At 38.9% G+C, this 19,785-nt stretch overlaps 1 protein-coding gene across 1 annotated transcript in view; it reads right to left on the bottom strand.

Moving 5' to 3' along the window:
* Positions 1-7,775: 7,775 nt before the first annotated feature.
* The window catches only part of LOC103044438 (mucin-2), a 30,250-nt gene continuing 18,240 nt past the window's right edge, over positions 7,776-19,785 (bottom strand). Inside the window, exons 14-22 of the mRNA XM_049463633.1 lie at positions 17,968-18,003; positions 16,953-17,051; positions 16,758-16,790; positions 14,696-14,846; positions 12,867-13,075; positions 11,604-11,779; positions 10,527-10,918; positions 8,820-9,064; positions 7,776-7,927 (exon numbers count right to left, since the gene is read on the bottom strand). Coding sequence (XP_049319590.1) covers positions 7,890-7,927; positions 8,820-9,064; positions 10,527-10,918; positions 11,604-11,779; positions 12,867-13,075; positions 14,696-14,846; positions 16,758-16,790; positions 16,953-17,051; positions 17,968-18,003 — 1,379 coding nt within the window. The 3' untranslated portion in view covers positions 7,776-7,889. The remainder of the gene's footprint in view (positions 7,928-8,819; positions 9,065-10,526; positions 10,919-11,603; positions 11,780-12,866; positions 13,076-14,695; positions 14,847-16,757; positions 16,791-16,952; positions 17,052-17,967; positions 18,004-19,785) is intronic.

The raw sequence follows: 19,785 nt of genomic DNA, 5'->3' as shown, positions 1-19,785 counted from the left end.
GTGGAGTGGGGTGAGTAAACCAGTAGTTGTACCTCATTAACAGAAGCTTCTCAATTCTCTTGTCAGAAAGACTATTTCTTCTAGACACTTTGTCGTACAGTGAACTCTGATATTGGAACCTTTAGCTGATACTAACTCAAAATAGTGGCTGTATTTCCAGCTACAAAACGCGCTTCTCTCGCCTGCCTCCATGGATTCGTTTGTGTCGCTGCGTGCCCGAGACGCGTGTGATTGGGGGGGAGCGGAGGGGGGATTGGGAAGGGAGTGCGCTGTTATGGCAAGCCAACTAAGCCAAAACATGTGGGAAAGAAACGCCTCCACGTGTAAAAATATCACGTGTCCACACGTAAAAAAATCATGAGTACAGGCGGTAAAACTGTTCGTGTATATACGTATATCAGTAAACGCGCCTATGCATACATTTGCATTGTAATAAGGCAGCCTGACAACACATGATGTCATGCAACGTATTGTATTCCATATTCATAAGACGCTTACATGGGTTACAACTAGGGTTACCAACCATCCCGTAAAATCTGTAATCATCCCGTATTTGGGCAGTAAAATACGCGTTCCGTATTGAATTGATCCGGGACGCGCTTTGTCACATATTTTTGAGGGGAGTCATTAAGGCGGGTGATTTGTTTCAGAGACACCGCGCAGTGCTGCCCCCCCTCCGCTGCAGAACAGCCACTCCTTCTAAACAGAAGCTGTGACTCTCATTGATCCTGAAACGGAGACTCACGTGTCTGTAATTTGTAGCTCCACCCTTTCCCCAGGTTTTCATTGTTTCATGTTAGTATATATAGTAGTACGCGTGTTGAGCTAGCTAACATTAGCAACAAGCTATCTAACCATAGTGATGAGCTAGCTTAAATAATAATGTTACCGGGTAGAGAACTAAATCTAGCAACAAGCTAGCTAACCTTATTGATGAACTAGCTAAAATACTAATATATATAATTAATTTATTCTGTTACTGCACTATATGTTATCTCATATCTACGACTGATTACTTCCACACTTTGTATAGTTTTTGTAGAGTTTTATATCCCCCAATGTGCTCTCATATTGTACTACACTATTGTACTACTGTGTTGTGTAACTGCTACTGGCTGCTAAATTTCCTTCGGGATCAATAAAGTATCTATATATCTATCCATCTAATGTTACCTGGGAGAGTACTAAAGCTAGTGACCTTAGCAACAAGTTTATGCTCATTTTTATGCGATTTGCACTACTATGCTATAACACTGAATATCTTAAGTTATACATATAGCACAATGACCATTCAGGGGCTAAACTGAAGTAGATACTTGGGATAAAACAAGAATTAACTTACAGACTTTTATTTCCATTATTTAAGTTCCATTTGGGAACATCAATTGCAGAGAGAATGTAAAAAAAATCTCTATGCTACACAGCATTGTATTAGATTTCCACAATCTCTCTACATACAAAGAAGGAATATGTCACTATACGACAAGAGTTTGTAATATATGTTTTGTTTGTTTGTGATAGAACTAATTAATGTCCATTAAAGTCCATTTTAGAGTAATATTAATAATTTTTTATAAAATGCCCTGGAGGTGACAGCGCCCATGGTGACAGCGCACCATGTGGTGACAGTTTGGTATGCTCCACCACCAGCCCCCAGCCATTAGGACACCAATCAGGGCAAATTACATATCAACGTATTCTTCTGAGGGTGGACTATTGGTTGAAATAGGCGTCAATCACTTTTGCGACCCTGGAGCAAGGCCATGACCTGATTTGATTGGACACCTCTAAAAAAAGCGCTCACGCCATTGGTTCAAAAGACGATCACTCAAGAAAAATAGTTGTTTGTGGACCAATAAAAAACACAGAATCTAGAACAGGACATCCTTAGCTTTGTATTCACGTACAACTTTACGTAAAAACATTACATTGTGTGGTCGCTAGGAGCTTCAGAATATTATGTTCCGGTTGCGCTGAAAAAAAAAAACATGTTTGTGAGGAGCGAGCAAGTGAGCAAGCGAATATAGCACTTTTTAATAGTTCATCCGTGGTTCAGTGCTGTTTTGTGGATGCTGTGATACTAAGTAAATCTTCTATGATATATGATGTTATATGATGTTATGTTACACACTAATAATATTTTATAAGGCTAAGTTGTTGGGGAAATAATGTAAAAAAAATAGGCTGTTTTCAGTTGGAGATTTCTGGTGACTGGTTTCATGTATGTGGCTGAAAATGTGCATGCAGGTAGTCATAGCATGAATAAGAAATATGAATTGGTTAGTTGGTCGGTGTGTTTATAATATTTGACGCTTTTAAGCATTCTACTTTATACAGTCAGAACGGGCCCGCCGGGCGCTTCTGCAGTAACAGGTTAAGGGCAAATTGTGATGGGTTTTTTTACATTTTATAATAAAAATATTAGAATTTGATTCAGTTTCATGTGTTGACTTCAGATAAAGTTTTAGAAGAGACACAGATTAAGCATGATTTTGATTAAGCATGATGACTCGGATCTAGCGGTCTTGACTACAACACTACCTGTCACTTTAGGACACCTACAGTATTTTAAAGACTCACTTTTGAATTTATACTCTTTGGGTCATGTGGAGGAAATTTGGTACTGAGTTGCAATGAAAATTACATGAGTCAAGCCCAGGGGTGTAGCAGCAAATTCTGGGCCCTGTACACTCTCAATGTCAGTGGGCCCCTATCCATCCAGTACACAAGGAACGTGGATTTTCATGGGCCCCTCTTCCTACTCGGGCCCTGGGTAGTCAGGTCCACTTTTCCCCCACTACCACACCCATGGTCAAGCCAACCAGTCATTGTATTAAGAAATACATTTATTGGAAAAGACAAGACATACATGAAGGTGTTAGGACATACAGTTTACAAATACAGACAAATACAGAGGATAGAAAGATAAGAGCATGCCCTGGCTCTGACCTCCCTCACAACTATTTTATACCACTTTCCAAGAAGAACAGAAAGACCTAGAACAATCCGTACATGTTGTATTCATCTCCTTATTTCTGCTTAACCATGCAAAATGTGACCAAAACTGTTTACTGTAATAAATTTTAGGGTGTGCTGATCTCTTTTAAGAGGAAGTAAAACAAGCATATGAAATATGTTTGGAACAGAGAAGTAAATCTTATGATCACAAAGGTTAGGAAGCTGCAAATTTAAGGAAGTATCTAACAATCTTCTTCTCATACATACATTTGGTTTAAGCACACATGTATAAACTTTACAAAACAGTGTTCAATTAAATAAATTGGTTTAAATGGGGTTGATAATTTCCACTTTTAATCAATCTTAATCATACATATTGATTACAACAACTACAGAACAGAAGTTGAAACATGCAAGTCTATAAAAAACTGAATATTCTTGTCACTTGTCTACTGGACAACAGGCAGTTAAACAGCATTGTTATTAAGGCTGCAGAAATTGGGGTGTTGTTGCCCTCCAGACCAATTTCAAGGGCGCACCAGCAGTCTGCGAGGAGAGACTGCAATTTAAATCTTTCTCAGCTGATATGCGTTCTTGACCACCTGTGAGTATACTGCTCTTTTTTTTTTGTTTGTAATATAATATAATAATTAGCTACTTTGAGTAACCCAGCCATATTCAGCTCTGCACAGATGCATCCAGTATCAGCTCTATGCCTTTTAATGGAATGATAAAGCCACCAAGTCATATCAGACTGCTACTGAGGAGAATGGGGCTAGACAGTTATTACTAAAAATAAAGACATAGAAAACATCGTTTTTCAGTAAATCAACAGTAATTGTTACATGTACAAATACATACATTAGAATTAGACATGTACACAAAATAAAACTATCATATAACATCTTCATCAGCTGGTACTTCAAGGGTGTCAAAAGTATTCACATTCATTACTCAAGTAGAAGTATAGATACTGGAGTTTAGACAAGTTAAAGTATCAACTTACAACTTTTACTTAAGGAAAAGTATAAAAGTACTACTTTTAAAACTACATAAAGTATAAAAATAAAAATAATGTAAATGTAAGGGGAAAATGACCTTATAAACAGAAGCCTAGGCCGCACCACAGGGGCCTATAGTGCACTAATGACTAGTTGACTATAAGAACTGAAATGGTGCAAAAAAAAGTCTTCAGAGATTCAGAGGGATGTTATGAAAATCTTTTACAGACAGAATCACACAGACAACATCATACCTGTCCTTACTACATGCTTAACAAACCAGTTGTAGACTGTAGCTTTGCACAATGAACTTACAAATATTGCATATAGCAATAATATAAAGTACCAGTCAAAAGTTTGGACACATTCAATTATTTTTTTTTTCTACATTTGTTGCAGATAATATTAAAGCTACTAAATCTATGGCATATGAATGTACAGAGTTATGCAGTAAACAAAGCAAAAAAAAAATAGGACTCTCTGCTCAGTGACAGTGTCGGGTTACATCCCCCTCTCCACCTTCTCACTGCAGAACGCGGCAACTGATTGGCCGACAGAGAGGATTCACATGTCTTTCTTCAAAGACTGATGATTCTGCACATGTGCATTAGTAAGCTGTAAACCTAGCCAAACCTTTTAAATAAGGCGTTACAATCGATATTATAATTTTTTATGCCTCAAATTTCTTGGGCATAAATGAGAATTTCTGGCGATTTGGATTTACTTATTTGGAGCGATTTTGAAGCCGCAGGTAGCGGTAAGAGCTGGTGAGGACTGGATGTGTGTGAGTGTTGACCAGAGACTGTAAAAAAAATGCACGCTGTGTTGCCGTTCCCATTCATTTAATTAAAATGAAGCCAAAATCTTCCACCATGTTGGTGATCCTGAAAACTGAGTCTGCGCAGTAGAGACCAGAGGAGGGAGAAAAACTGGAGAGACAGCCTACTAATTTAAATAACCCCGACCCTCAGGGATGCCTCGAGGTCACAGGCTGCAGAGCAGAGCGGAGCCGACGGTCTGTTATTGGTCCCGCCCATAACCAGCCCTGTTACAATAACCACACCTTTTTGAATAGAGCTGAATAACATTTTTAAAAACTAATTCTGTGGGATATAAAAATGTTATAATATAAGAAGAGGTTACACTAGCTGCTGCATTTAAATAATGGAGGTAGAATTACAGTATATAAGAAAAAAACGTAATTGAAAGTTGTCTATTTGGCCATTGAAACCTATGGGGATGGGTGGGGTTACACAGCTTTTTGCAAACGAACAGCAGGGGGCGCCCGACCTGTGGTGGCTTCACTTTTGAGAGATGATGTTCTGTCCAGCTATATACAGTCTATCGTGTTGACCTCTAGAAACCCCCTGGGTTTACACAAGCTGCTATAAAACTGTATAAAACATTGGATCAAATATGGACGAACGAAAAATGCAAATATGCAAATTATGATTATGTATATTTTACGTATATTTTTTATAAAAACGGGGTGTCCAAACTACGGCCCACGGGCCATTTGCGGCCCGTTTCCTTTTTTGAAGTGGCCCGCAAGGTATTTTAAAAATAAAATGAAAGTTGGCCCGCAGGTTTTAATGTGAGATTCAAAGTGTACATGCTAGGTGTCAGAAAATGGGCCAAAGAGGCTAAAAGAGGCGAGACAGATCAAAGAGTGTATATGCGGCGAGAATGCGCGTGTGTAGCACGGGAAACAGACCAAAGAGTCTAAAAGCGGCAAAAATGCTCAGTTGTGGCGCAGAAAGGGGCCAAAGACTCTACAAGCGGGGAAAGTGCTCAGTTGTGGTGCGGAAAACGAGCCAAATAGTGTATATGCGGCGAGAATGCGCAGTTATAGCATGGATAACGGGCCAAAGAGTGTAAAAGAGGAGAGAATGCGCAGTTGTGGTGCAGAAAACGGGCCAAAGAGTGTAAAAGCAACGAGAGTGTTCAGCTGTAGCGCAGAGAACGGGCCAAAGAGTCTAACAACTCCGAAGAAATGAAAAAATGGACAGCAAATGCAGCATATTTCAGGCATGTTGGGAAAATTACTATTCAGTTCAGAAGGAAGTGTGTATGTTTAATTTGTCAGGAATCAGTTGCCTAATTAGGAGTTTAATATTAAGAGACGTTATAAAACGAAACATCAATTTGAAAATCTTAGTTTACATAACACTGTTAAAGATAGATAAAGATAGTAACCCAAAATTTCTACTTAAGTAAGGTAACAAAGTATTTCTACTTCATTACTTGACACCTCTGTGGTATCAGTGGCGTGAAGTGAATATAGTGGGTACCCCTTCTGCAACCACCCGTTCCCAAACAGCCCCCCTAACCGACACAATTATAAATATTAAACTATATATTCTCTGTCTTGACTGAGTTAAATGAACTTAATACACATAAACAGCCCACAAATACAACTACAAACTACAAAAATATACAATTGACCCAACAATCAATGCTTAATATTCCTACAAGTACAACCGTTTAACAAATATCATTCATTTATGCCTACAGGATGCTAGAGCTCTCAATATTTTCAGATACTAGTATACTGTACAGAGACAGAAGCAGGTGAGACAAAGACGCAAAATGGATACTATCATTGAGGATTACTTCAGTCGTGGATTTTCAAATCATGAAATATTGGTGCTTTTAGATGAATCACACAATTTTAAAATAAGCCTTTAGACCTTGGAGAAAAGAGATTCATTTAATAACACACTGGACTTCTATTTTAGTGTGTTGTAGAGTGTGGCTGTGGTTCCGACTACGCTGTATGTTATAAATATTTGTTGTGTCACCACTTGAATAGTTAGGCCGAACAGCGATGTGGAACATAAGTAGTTAACTCTTTATTGTTACAGCAGAACACAGCAATACATAAACAATGACATTGAGCCAACGTTGAGCCAACGTATGCTTGCTATCTGGGACAATACTTTTTTCCCCAAAAGCAAACACACTTGCTATCTCAAAATAATGACTTAGTATCTCAAAATATTGACTTGCTATCTCAAAATATTGAGATAGTATCTCAAAATAATGACTTAGTATCTCAAAATATTGAGATAGTATCTCAAAATAATGACTGCTAAAAAAATGAGTTGCTATGGTTTTAGGTTGTTGCATTTTATTTATTTTAAGGTGTCCCATGTTGTTGGCAAGTTGTGTGTTTTTGTTAAATGGTTGCTATTGTATTCTAAATAGTTGCTATGGTGTTGCTGTGCAGTCTCTATTGCATTTTAGGTGGTTGTTCATTTAAAATGTTGTCCCTTATGGTTGCTATGTTTGTGTTTCTAAGGGGTTGTTGTACTATTTTAGTATAAAACTTGTTTTCTGCTAGGTATACAGACCTAAGTGGTTTGTTTTTATGGTAATAATATACCATAAAAACCTGCTGGTTGCAAGGACAGTTTTAATAGTATTTCAGGCTTTTACTTGGCTAGTGCTAAGTGGTTTCTATGGTGTTTTTTGATGGACACTATGATAATTTTGTTGGTTGCTATAATGTTTCTAAATGTTTTTTGTACTATTCCAGTTTTCAACCTGTCTTCTAGTCTGCTAAGTGGTTGCTTCTATTGTATTTATTGTTGAACACTATGGTAATTTAGGTGGTTGAATTAATTGATGAAATTGATTCATCACTCAGCTGTAATTGCTAGTGTGGTGCTAAGCAGTTTATCTGCAGTGCTGTAAACTCTATGAAGTCTGTATTGTATTGTACTGTATTGTAAAGTAGTTTTATAGCACAAGTTAATGTTGTGCTTTATCACTATACATGTAAATTAAAGTCAGAAGAAAAGGAAGAAATGCAGATTGTCTTTTGAGAATGCTTTTAATCACAGTAAGTATATTAGTACTCTGTTCATAGAGCGATAATTGAACAACTGATTAGAGATTGGAGTGAAATGCAGCTCGGCTGCTGTGAGATCACTTCCCCACGTCCACCTTGGCAGCAGACCTGGAACCTGTGGATAGAGAAGATCATAAACACTTATTTTATAATGAAGTGGGTTTAATGTTCAACAGAAGACTTGTGTTTCATATATAAGTGGTGTTAATCACTTAAGAAATGTATTTTTTAACATAAATATTCTGTGATTTATCATTATTAAACTCATGAATACAAATGTAACTGCTGGTACTTTCCTTCCTGTATTTTTGGGAGGGAGGCAATAATACAGCATTTTTGCATTATAAGGTGCACTTAAAATCCTTTAATTTTCCCAAAAATCGTCAGTGCGCCTTTTAATCCAGTGCATCATTTATGAATTTTACCAGTCAGGGTGTAAGAAACAGTAAAGCCACTCTGGTGAAGTACAGCATCATACAGGGGTTTTAGTTTAATTCTCCAGCACCGAGACTTGAGACTGGAGTAGCATTAGCATTGGCCGCTAACCGCGCTCACTTTTTCCTGTTCATTGGGGAGTATTATCGGCCTGTAGCCTGCTCCTAACCCAGGCTAGCACTGCTGGTTAGCTGCTAATGCTAATGCTGCAGCCTTAGTGCTGTAAAATTTAAGTAATCTAAGCTTACTGTAAATAAACGAGTGCTTTACTCTCCCAAACAAAGAGTTTTCAGGCGAGAAATCTGTGTAGATTATGATCAAGTGCTCATTTGACTTTAAAAGAAAGTCTTTTTTTATTACAGTTTTGTTTACTTAGCTTAGCTTTACTTTACTTAGTTAGCTATGCCCTTTTAACTTTAATTTACAATTTTAATCTTGATTAATCACAGAATATTGTTGTGATACAATACAATTATTTTTTAAAGTGAGAGACACTTAATATAAATATGATTAAAGTCAGCCTATAATTCTGTTATATATTCTTTTATTAATTATAGAAAATGCTCACTGACCTTTCAGAGTGATTGGGCCCAGTGTGACTACTTCAGTGTGGTGGGCGGAGTCGAGGGATCTCTTTGTGCGATTGAGGCAGCCCCGTCGGCAGCGGGAGCCGTAGTCGTTGTCGGCGCAGACCAACACCCTACACTGCAGGAAGACGAAGGCATGCGTCCGCAGGAACTTGAAGGCTTTGAAGCTGAACTGGGCGTAGTAGTGCCGGCCGTTGGTTAATATCTCCACTGTTTTGTCCTGCTCGCAGCTGTAATGTGTAGATAAAAATGAAGACTAATCATCAAACACACACACGCAGTGATATTTAAAAAGTGAAATGAAGTTCATAGGATTTACAGAAAGTGTGCAATAATTCTTTAAACTAAATTAGGCAGGTGCATAAATTTGAGCACCCCAACAGAAAAAATACATCAATATTTAGTAGATCCTCCTTTTGCAGAAATAAAAGCCTCTTAACTCTTCCTATAGCTTCCAATGAGAGTCTGGCTTCTGGTTGAAGGTATTTTGGATCATTCTACTTTAAAAAACATTCAAAACATCTCCAGTTCAGTCAGGTTTGAGGTTTCTGATCGTGAACAGCCCGCTTTAAATCACACCACAGATTTTTAATTATAATAATATTCAGGTCTGGGGACTGAGATGATCATTCCAGAACGTTGTATTTGTTTCTCTGCATGAATGATTTAGTAGATTTTGAGTAGTGTGTTTAATGTTTAGGGTCGTTGTCTTGTTGAAGTATCCAGCCCCGGCGCTTTAACTTCAACTTTCTCACTGATTCCTGAACATTTTTCTCAAGAATCTGCTAATATTGAATGGAATCCATGAGACCCTCAACTTTAACAAGATTCCCAGTACCTGCACTGATCACACAGCCCCATAGCATGATGAACCACCACCAAATTTTACTGTGGGGAGCACAGTAAAACTTAATTTTAAGTGTTTTTCTTGGAATGCTGTGTTCTTTGTCCTCCATGCATACTATCATCTTTTATGGAAAACAGTAGAGTTAGCAGTCTGGACACACTCAAATTATGCAATAATGATGTAAGAAAACAATTGTTTTGTATTTTATTAACTTTGGGAACAGTTGCCAAGTTGCCAACACTTGTACATAGTCTAAATTACAATTTAGAATTAAGGTATTTTAAAGTTTTATTAAGTTATTAAAACTATATTTTAAGGAAACATAAACAGTAGATATTACAGTAAGTAAACTAGGTTACATTTTTCAGTTTTTAACATTTTTTAAAAAATATTTTAGTTCTAATTTTTCCCCATTTTCTCCCCAATTTTGCTCAGCAATTGCCCAACCCACTCATTAGGACTTCCCCAATCACTCGTTATACCCCAACACACCAAGAGGGAGAAGACCAACACATGCCTCCTCCGATACATGTGAAGCCAGCCACCACCTTTTTTTCAAGCTGCTGCTTATGCAGCATTGCCGAGTAGCATCACAGCGCGCTCTGAGGAAAGCGCAGCGACTCGGTTCTGATACATCAGCTCACAGATGCCTTGTGCTGTGGACATCACCCTTTAGTGATGTGGGGAGAGAGCGCCATCTACCCACCCGGAGGGAGCAAGGCCAATTTCGCTCCCTCTGCACGCCGGCAGTTGATGGCAAAGCTGCGTTTTTTAACATTTTTCAAGGCAATTGGTTTCCCAAATTGTAATAAGTTTCAGCAACAGCAAGAGTCTGAAATTCTTACCCGTTTTGCAAAAGGGTGTAGACGCGAGCATCAAAGTTGTGGTTGGGAGAGGCCTCACAGGTTTCCAGAAAGACGTCCAGGGTGTTGTCGGCTCTGGTGAGCTGCACCTGAACATACAGGTTCTGATTTATCTTGACCTCATAGGGATGTTCCAGTATGGGGTAGGAGAAGCTGGGGGAAGGGAAGAAGGACATGGTGGCATTGAAGCGGCCAGTTCCAATGATGGTGCTGTTGACCAACTCTTTGGCTTTGTAGACTGTCCCCGCCGTGGTGTCCTGCTCCATGTGGCAGGTCACGTTCAGCAAGAACTCATCGATTGTCCGTGTGATCTCACCCGATTGGGAGGGTGTCGCTCGTACATTATTATTGTAGACAACACGTCCGTTGTAGAACTGATGGGAGGGAAGCAAAGTGCAATCACAATGGTGTTTGGTGTTTATTTTAGACTGTATTATTAGTACAGTATTTTCACAACTTAAAGGACCATTAAGGATTATATTTTCTGTAGTATCTCATGACACAATCAGGATAGATCATCAGATATTAAGAAAATGTAAGGAAAAGTTTAAGCCCTGGCAGCTCCTGACAGCAGAACGTCAGTCAGTGAATTCTTATTTGAACTGTGTGGGTTTTAGCCTCTAAATTTGCCTAGTCCCATTTCCACACTCAGTATTGCCAAGTATAGAACACAGCAAAATACGAACAGTGTCTGAAGCCATGAATAAAGATGAGCTTCAGTAAGGTTGCTAACCATAGCTAGGTAATTTGCACCCTCACTAGCATAGTAGACATGGGAATTTTGGAAACTGAAACCTATATATTCACTGATCAGCTACAGAGTAAGACTCATTGTTGCTTGCCACTGTGTGTCAATCTAACAACCTGCGTGAGCTTTATATCTGTGGAGGTGTGGGTGGGGCAGAAAACTCTACCCAGTGTTTAGAAATTGGACTCTATACCCATTTCAAACACTCACTCACTCACATTACTGATTGTTCCTTTAACATATTGCTTTGTATTGAAGCAGGTATGATTAGTTGTCATTTTATAGCTATAATTGTTAAAATTCTGTCTTACCTTTTTGTTGGTTCCACACTGGCCAACAGGGAAGTTAAAGGACACCTCATAGCTGTTAGCAGAGGGTCTGCAGCGATGGTCATCCACGTAAAGATTGTGCCAGCTGATGCCCAGAGATTCCAGGTATGATCTCCGAATCTCAATGATCATGCGGTCTGAGGAACACTTCACTCGAGCTGCACAACAAAGAGGTTCATGCTAATGTTAGCATCACTAAGAATTCTGAGAAACCTGGGCTTGATAATATCAGAGAAACTCGTCCACAAACATCTAGAATCTTTTTTTTCAGCAGGATAATGCTCACCCACACATAGCAAGGGTTTTCCAGGTATGTCTCCGCCATATTTGCAACACTTTTTTGGTCTGCCCGGTTGACAGTTTTATCACCAATCAAGCATTTATGGAAGCAGCTGGAATGGCAACTTCAGCAGCCTACGAGTGTAGAGCAGGATCTACAGACCCAGCTACAGCAGCATTTGTTGGTAAATGTGCTGCAGGATGCCATACGGAACCTGTATACCTCCACCATGCCCAACTGTATCTCATTGTGTATCTAGGTTAGAGGTGGCAACAGGGCACTAGAGCCTCCTTTCAATTACAGTACAGTTTTCACCTTATCTTGTAGCAGTAATGTTGTTCCGTATTTTTGTCACTATAAGGTTCAACACTGTCATTAAACGTCTATTTTTTGGTCTATTTTAATATAAAAGGTACACTAGATCATAAGGCGCAGTAGTAATGAACAGGGGTGTTGCCATGTTTTCCTTCTAATTCAGCAGTGTAAAGCTAAGCTACGCTAAGTAAACAAAATTGTCATTGTCAAGTCAAACGAGTGCTGGATGTTAATCTACACAAATTTTTCTCCTGAGTAAAGTGCTTCTGTTTATTTACAGTAAGCTTCGATTTCTAGATTTTCACTAAAGCTGGAGCATTAGAATTAGTGGCTAACAGCAGGTAATGCATATACTGATCCAGCAGTGCTAGCTGGGGTTAGCAGCAGGCCGATAATACTCTCATCTGAATGGCGAAAGACGTAGCGCTTAGTGCGGTTAGCAGATAATGCTAATACTGCTAATGCTGGACAAACTTCACTGAAACTCCTGTATAACGCTGTACTTCAGCGGAGTGGCTTTATTGCTACTTACAACCTGACTTACACACATTAGGTGCACCGAATTACAAGGCGCATTTTTAGTGCACTAAGCTTAGAGTCACGTTTTCCACCTGAAGCTCCTATACTGTACACCCTTTAGCTAAGTTTACCTGTGTTTGAAGGCAGAGAGCTGCTGTAGGAGGCTTTAAATCCACGAGCCACGACTGAGTAGTCACTCCTGAACAGGACAGTCAGGTACGAGGAGGACGAGTGGAAGTCCTGGAGGCCGCTATTGAAGCACAGGTTGCCCAGCAGTGGTGAGGCAGTGGTAGAGCCATCATACACGTTTACATAGTCACAGCCACAGCAGTTCTCCAGTCTGAGCCACGAACAAACAGAGAGTCGTTAAAAGCTGAAGATGATAAATTGGAAGTTTACAGAGCCAGCAGTGAGGCCTAGAAGCATTTATTTAAACTTTCTTTCGTTTTTGTTTTTTTATACTTATTAGTAGAACTGGGCGATATGGCCCAAAAAAAATCTTCGAATAAAAAAAAAAAAAGATTTTTTAATCGATTTTTTCCCCCTACTAAAATATCCTAAAAGTCGCTAAATGACGTCATCGCCTAATTTGCATAATACATGTTTTTGAAGGATTCAAATTGTGAGAGACAAAAAAGTGAGTGAAAAACACTCTAAATATGTTAGAAATGATACAAGTAAACTTGCTTTTTAAATAGGCAGTCACGTCTCAAAATAGCTTTATTTTTATGCGAGGGAGGGAGGGAGAGACGGGAGGGGCGGGGCTAAGCTCAGGGGAGCCTCGGTGGTAAAATTGTTTTATAAAAACACATCGTCCTTAACTGTAAATTCGAATTAATCGATAAAATCAATTATTATCGATTAATCGCCCAGCTCTACTTATTAGTGATTCTATTGGTTCTTAATGTATATATTTTTATCATTTTGTATGGTATATGTTTTATTTTACAGCTCCAAGTTTTATTTTAGTTTTTTTTTCTCTTATGAATACATTTATGTTTTTTTTCTTTTTTTTTAATAATTTTATTTCAGATTTTTCCCCTTTTCTCCCAGTTTGGATATCCAATTGTCCCACCCCTTTGTGCATCCCCATCACCGGTGATGCCCGTGACCCTTGGAGGATGCAGACGAGCACACGCCTCCTCCGACACGTGTGAAGTCAATCAGCCCTCTTTTCGAGCTGCTGCTGATGAATCATTGCCTGAGCAGCGAGCGCGCTCGGAGGAAAGCACAGCGGCTAGGTTCCGATTCATCCGCTCACAGACGCCTCGTGCCTCCAAGCGCCACCTTAAGTGTGATAGGGAGAGAGCGCCATCTGCCCACCCCAGAGGGAGCAGGGCCAATTTTGCTCCCTCTGAGCACCGGCAGCTGATGGCAAAGCTGCATGAGCGGGGGTTCGAACCTGCGACCTCCCGCTCATAGTGGCAGCGCATTAGACCGCTGGATCACTCGGTGCCATTATGGTTTTGTTTTAATGAAGTCAGGATTATGTGCCATTCTCAGGGTTAACCTCAATCTGTTCCCGCAACGTTGGGAGTGAAATTGTCTTAAATGTCTTGTTTTACTGAAGCATTAATAGTTCCAAGGGGCTGAGGCCAATTCCTCCTCCACCAAACTTTGCATTTTCACTAATGTTTGTAGAAACAGTCTGCTTGCCTAGGTGCTTGGTTTTATAATTCTGTGGCTATGGAAGTGATTGGAACACCTGAATTTAATGATTTGGAAGCGTGAGTGAATACTTTTGACACTATAATGTAGCATCGTGTCATACATGTTAAGGCAACACAGTAATATACTCCTGAATTCATCTGAGGCAGGAGCGTAATAAAACAGGCAGGCAAGGTTAACTGATGTTTATAAGTTTCCAAAGCTTCCTTGCTCCTTTTTGCCACTGTAGTGTGTGTTATATAAACAAAAGAGCACAAAAATCAATTCATTATAAAGAGTTACTCAAACTTACTCAAGATCTACGAATGACAGAAAGATCTTCTCCCCTGGCAAAGCAGAGAGTCGCCACACGCAGTACGCGTTATCATGGTAATAGTTTGGGTAGTTGGGGCTGGAGAGAAAGCCGGAACCAAACAGGCTTCCTCCACAATTGGGGGCAGTCACTGGAGACCAGTAGAAAACAGCATAGTTAAAAATGTAACAATATATCACTGCAAAAAATTATATAATAGCAAGTGGAATACTCTTAAATGTGGTCTAAATATCTAGTATATCTAATTTTGAGACGTTTGAAGCATATTACATGAAATAATAACTTATTTCAATCATTTTTGTGCTTATTTTCAAAATATTTAATAAACTATAAGTGTATTATTACATTAAGACAGGTCAATTGGCTCAGTTCAGAAAATAAATGACTGATAATTTTGTTTTTGTCTAAAGAAATTATGTTTAAAACATGCAAAAATATCTGCCATAATACCAAATAATTTTAAAAAGATTGAATTACTTCAAACAAAGAAATAAGAAATAAGGTTAGAAATAAGTTCAGTATTCTTATAAAATCCTGACAACAATGCAAAAATTAGGAATTTTAGATATTTTAGATATGAGAGTATTTAATTTGCAAAGTTTTTAGTTTTGCAGTGATTAATGCACAAACTTTTTTTGTGACTTGTAATAGTGTAGACTAGAGTCACTATTACAATTAAAGTAAACTTACCAGTAATTATAAATTGAGCCTAATAATTGTTTAAACTCATTCAACATCCATTGGCTCTTCTAAGCAGCTAGTCAAGAAACAAATATGTAGCTATCTGATGCCTACAAACAGTGGGATAAATAGGAGAACCACCACAGGGGGGTATTTGGGTGGTGGGTGATTTTTCTCAGCACTGTGTATTGTGATACTGATTGTCATGGTGGTGGTGTATGAGGTGTTAGTGTGTGGATCAGATACAGCAGTGCTGCTGGAGTTCTTAAACAATTCAGTGTCACTGCTGGACTGAAAACAATTCACCAACATCTAACCAAACCTAACTGGAAGCTAACCAAAATGAAATGTGTTTGGTTGCTCTGCAGCCATGCTAGCTAACTGTGTAAACATATGGAGACTGTTTCTGGAGAGCCCAGTGAGCTGCACAGAGCTAGAGCTGCTGATAAGGGAGCTGCGTCTGACTCTAAAATAGTCACTGAATTAGCCATTTTAACCTCAGTCGCCTGAGGTGTGCTTTTGCATAGGCGACTCTGTTTGTGGCGTGCTTGCAGAAATGGCTTCTTTTGCATCACTCTCCCATACAGCTTCTCCTTGTGCAAAGTGCGCTGTATTGTTGACCGATGCACAGTGACACCATCTGCAGCAAGATGATGCTGCAGCTCTTTGGAGGTGGTCTGTGGATTGTCCTTGACTGTTCTCTCCATTCTTCTTCTCTGCCTTTCTGATATTTTTCTTGGCCTGCCACTTCTGGGCTTAACAAGAACTGTCCCTGTGGTCTTCCATTTCCTTACTATGTTCCTCACAGTGGAAACTGACAGGTTAAATCACTGAGACAAATTTTTGTATCCTTCCCCTGAACAACTATGTTGAACAATCTTTGTTTTTAGATCATTTGAGAGTTGTTTTGATGAGCCCATGATGCCACTCTTCAGAGGAGATTCAAATAGGAGAACAACTTGCAATTGGCCACCTTAAATACCTTTTCTCATGATTGGATACACCTGGCTAGGAAGGTCAAAGCTCAATGAGGTTACCAATCCAATTTTGTGCTTCAGTAAGTCAGTAAAAAGTAGTTAGGAGTATTCAAATCAATAAAATGATAAGGGTGCCCATATTTTTGCACCGGTCAAATTTTGGTTAATGCATATTGCACATTTTCTGTTAGTACAATAAACCTCATTTCAATCCTGAAATATTACTGTGTCCATCAGTTATTAGATATATCAAACTGAAATGGCTGTTGCAAACACCCAAATATTTAGAACTATAAATGATTAACATTAATAGGGGTGCCCAAACTTTTTCATATGACTGTATGATAAATCATCAGAATCCATCAGTGTTACTCCAGTGTTACCTGGTGGCCTTTGGGTTGTGGATGAACAGTACACTGCAAAAAAAGAAAACACAAAAAAATAATCGAATGAGAACTGCAGCAAAATCAAAAGAACAGCTTCTATAGCCTGCATGCACTAAATCTGAGTCTGGTGCATGCTTTGCAAATGATCCAGAGTGGCTGTTGTGTGTTAAATCAGAGATTGGAGATGCTCACGGTGGTAATCATGGCAACAGTTTCCATAGTACTGGCAGGAGCTGTCGCAGGAGCAGCTGCTGAAACTATAGCCACAGTTCCACCTGCAAGAAGGAGATTCTGTACAACAGAGGGGGAGAAAGGTATTAGCACCAATGCAGCACTTTAGGGACCGTACAAAAATAACAGACAAAATGAGCATTAAAAAATTTATTTAACAGGACTAAGGGCGTTTTCACACCTGTAGTTGGTTTCTCTGGTCCGAATCAGTTGATGAGTTCGTTTACTTGGAGCGTTTCCTCGCTCTGTTCGGTCTGGTTTCACATAGGCATAAATGTAAACGCACCAAAATGCGCATCAATAAACCACGCGAGCAGCCTGTGTCCTCTGATTGGTCAGAGCTGTCTGACACGGGAGTACGTTAAATATAAATATACAAAAAAAGGAAATACAGCGAGAAGATTTTGTGTTCCAGCGCAAATATCTGTGCTTTAACACTAAACGCTGAAACTCTGCACTTTCAAACACAGTGTTTCTACGTGCAGCGCAGATTTATACATAATAAACAGAGTCACGCGGCTGTGAGCAGTGAATGCAGCGCAGACCGTGCGTGCATGGACACAGTGTTTGTTCACAGCTGTGGTAATTAGCGTTATCTGGCTAATATATCAGTTTAAACTGTGCTTGCTTTATCAGCAGTTTAGCTCAAATAAATGGCTTATATTTAATAGCTGGATCCGATCGAGACCGGATCACGTTCTCACCACAAGCGAAACGCTCCAGAGTTCGTTTGGTACCGGACCGAGAGCACCTCCTCTAGCTGGTCTCGGTCCGGTTCTTTTGATCCGCACCCGAGCGCGATTACTGTTTTCACACCTGCTCAATCCAACCGCACTAAAGTTACAAACGGACCAGAGTTCGTTGTAACCGGACCAAATAGTGCTGGTGTGAAAAGTGTTAGGGGTAAGAGCTGAAAAGGGACTAGGCAAGAGGCTGTGTTTTATAAGGCACACTGTCATGATTAAAAGACTGTTACCTGTTGTGGGAGATTCTGTTGTGCTGAAGCAGTAAGCTGGAACAAAGAACATAAAAAATAAACATTAAAACTATTAATACTTCTTCTTATATCTCTGTCAGAATAAATCTGGACACCTTCTTGCTTTTAGCAGAGCATTTCAGATCAATCAAACTATCAATTAACCTTTATTTTCACTCAGATGAGCAGCTTTTACAACAAAATCGAATTAAACAAGAAATAAAAGTGAATAGAATACATATTCCACATAAACAAACTAACAGCACAACTAGTCCAGGTAGGTATGCACACAAAAAAAACAAAAAAAAACAAGATTTATTAAAGTGACAGTCTGTAAATTTGGGGGATTTTGGGATTTAGATTTAGATCCCTCTCTGAGAATGTGTAATCGTGCTGGGCATGGAGACGAGTACATTTAATGTGGGTTAATAATAGATCACTAAACTGCTATGTGAAATTCTGTGTGTTCAAGTATCTTATTTTGTTCATTTATTTAATACTGTATCTGTCAGTCATGTCACTGTCTGTCTGCCTGCCACAGACTCCAATGCTCCTGAAACAAACTCCATTTCCCATGATACACCTGCACTCAACTCTCCAGACATGTCGGATCAAGTGACTCATCAGTGTTCCGGTTCGCCCTCCTACTGATTGTACACACCTGGACTCAGCACTATAAATAGCATATACTTTCACTCACTTCTTTGCCCGGTATTGAACCTATTTTTACATAGATGTTCTGCCTCAAGTTTCTTTTGAGTTTTTGTCCCTTTTTTGGCGAGCCTTTTTTGACTACTCTTTAGGTTAGATCTTTGCTTGTTAGCTTTTTTCGGTACTGACCTATTTTTATTTATTGACCATCACTTTGCCTTGCCCTATTAATCTGTTTTTGTAAATTTGAATAAAAAAAGTGTAAATTTTCAAAAATAAAATCAAGTAATAAGATTTCAACATAAAAGGAGTAACTGACAAGCTTAAATATAAAAAAAATTAAATAAGATTATTCTAAACATCAATAATAATAATATTTTTTTTTACTGAAATCACAGATGAGGTACAAATAGTCAGCTCAAGCTACATGCCTATAAAAGGCTTTCTGCTTTTATGATTATAATTGTGCTAACATTTGATAACTTACCATAGTAGTCCTGGCAACAGTTTCGATTGTACTGGCAGGAGCTGCTGCAGGAGCAACTGCTGAAATTAGCGCCACAGTTCCACCTGCAGGAAGGTTCTGCTCGAGAGAGAGAGAGAGAGAGGGGGAGAGAGAGAAAAAGAAAGCATTGCCCCCCATGCAGCTGTTGAATCATAGTGGCATATCTGAGTTTAGCATGTTAATTTAAATGTAAACATTATTGTCACAGTGTTTTATAAGGAATGCTGTCGTGATTTAAAGTTGTAACCTGGTGTTGGAGTGGTGTAACCTGGTGTGTTGAGGCAGTAATCTGGAGCAAAGAACATGAAAAATATACATTAAAAATTTTCACATTTCCTCTCATAATTCTGTTATACTAAATCTGGACACTTTCTTGCTTTTAGCACAGCATTATAGACCAATCAAACTATCAATCAACCTTTATTTTCACTCAGATGAGCAGCTATTACAACAAAGGGGAATTAAACATGAAATAAATGTGAATAAAATACATAATCCACATAAGCAAACTAACAGTACAACCAGTCAAGGTAGGTAAGCACACAAACAAACAAAAACAATATTTATTAAAGTGACAGTCTGTAAATTTGGGGGATTTGGGAATTTAGATTTAGATCCCTCTCTGAGAATGTGTAGTCATGCTGAGCATGGAGACGAGTACA

This window comes from Astyanax mexicanus, chromosome 14 (assembly GCF_023375975.1).
Source record: "Astyanax mexicanus isolate ESR-SI-001 chromosome 14, AstMex3_surface, whole genome shotgun sequence".
NCBI classification, from domain to species: domain Eukaryota; kingdom Metazoa; phylum Chordata; class Actinopteri; order Characiformes; family Acestrorhamphidae; genus Astyanax; species Astyanax mexicanus.
The sequence above is the reverse complement of the archived record's forward strand: the minus strand, read 5'-3'. Positions and strand labels throughout refer to the sequence as shown.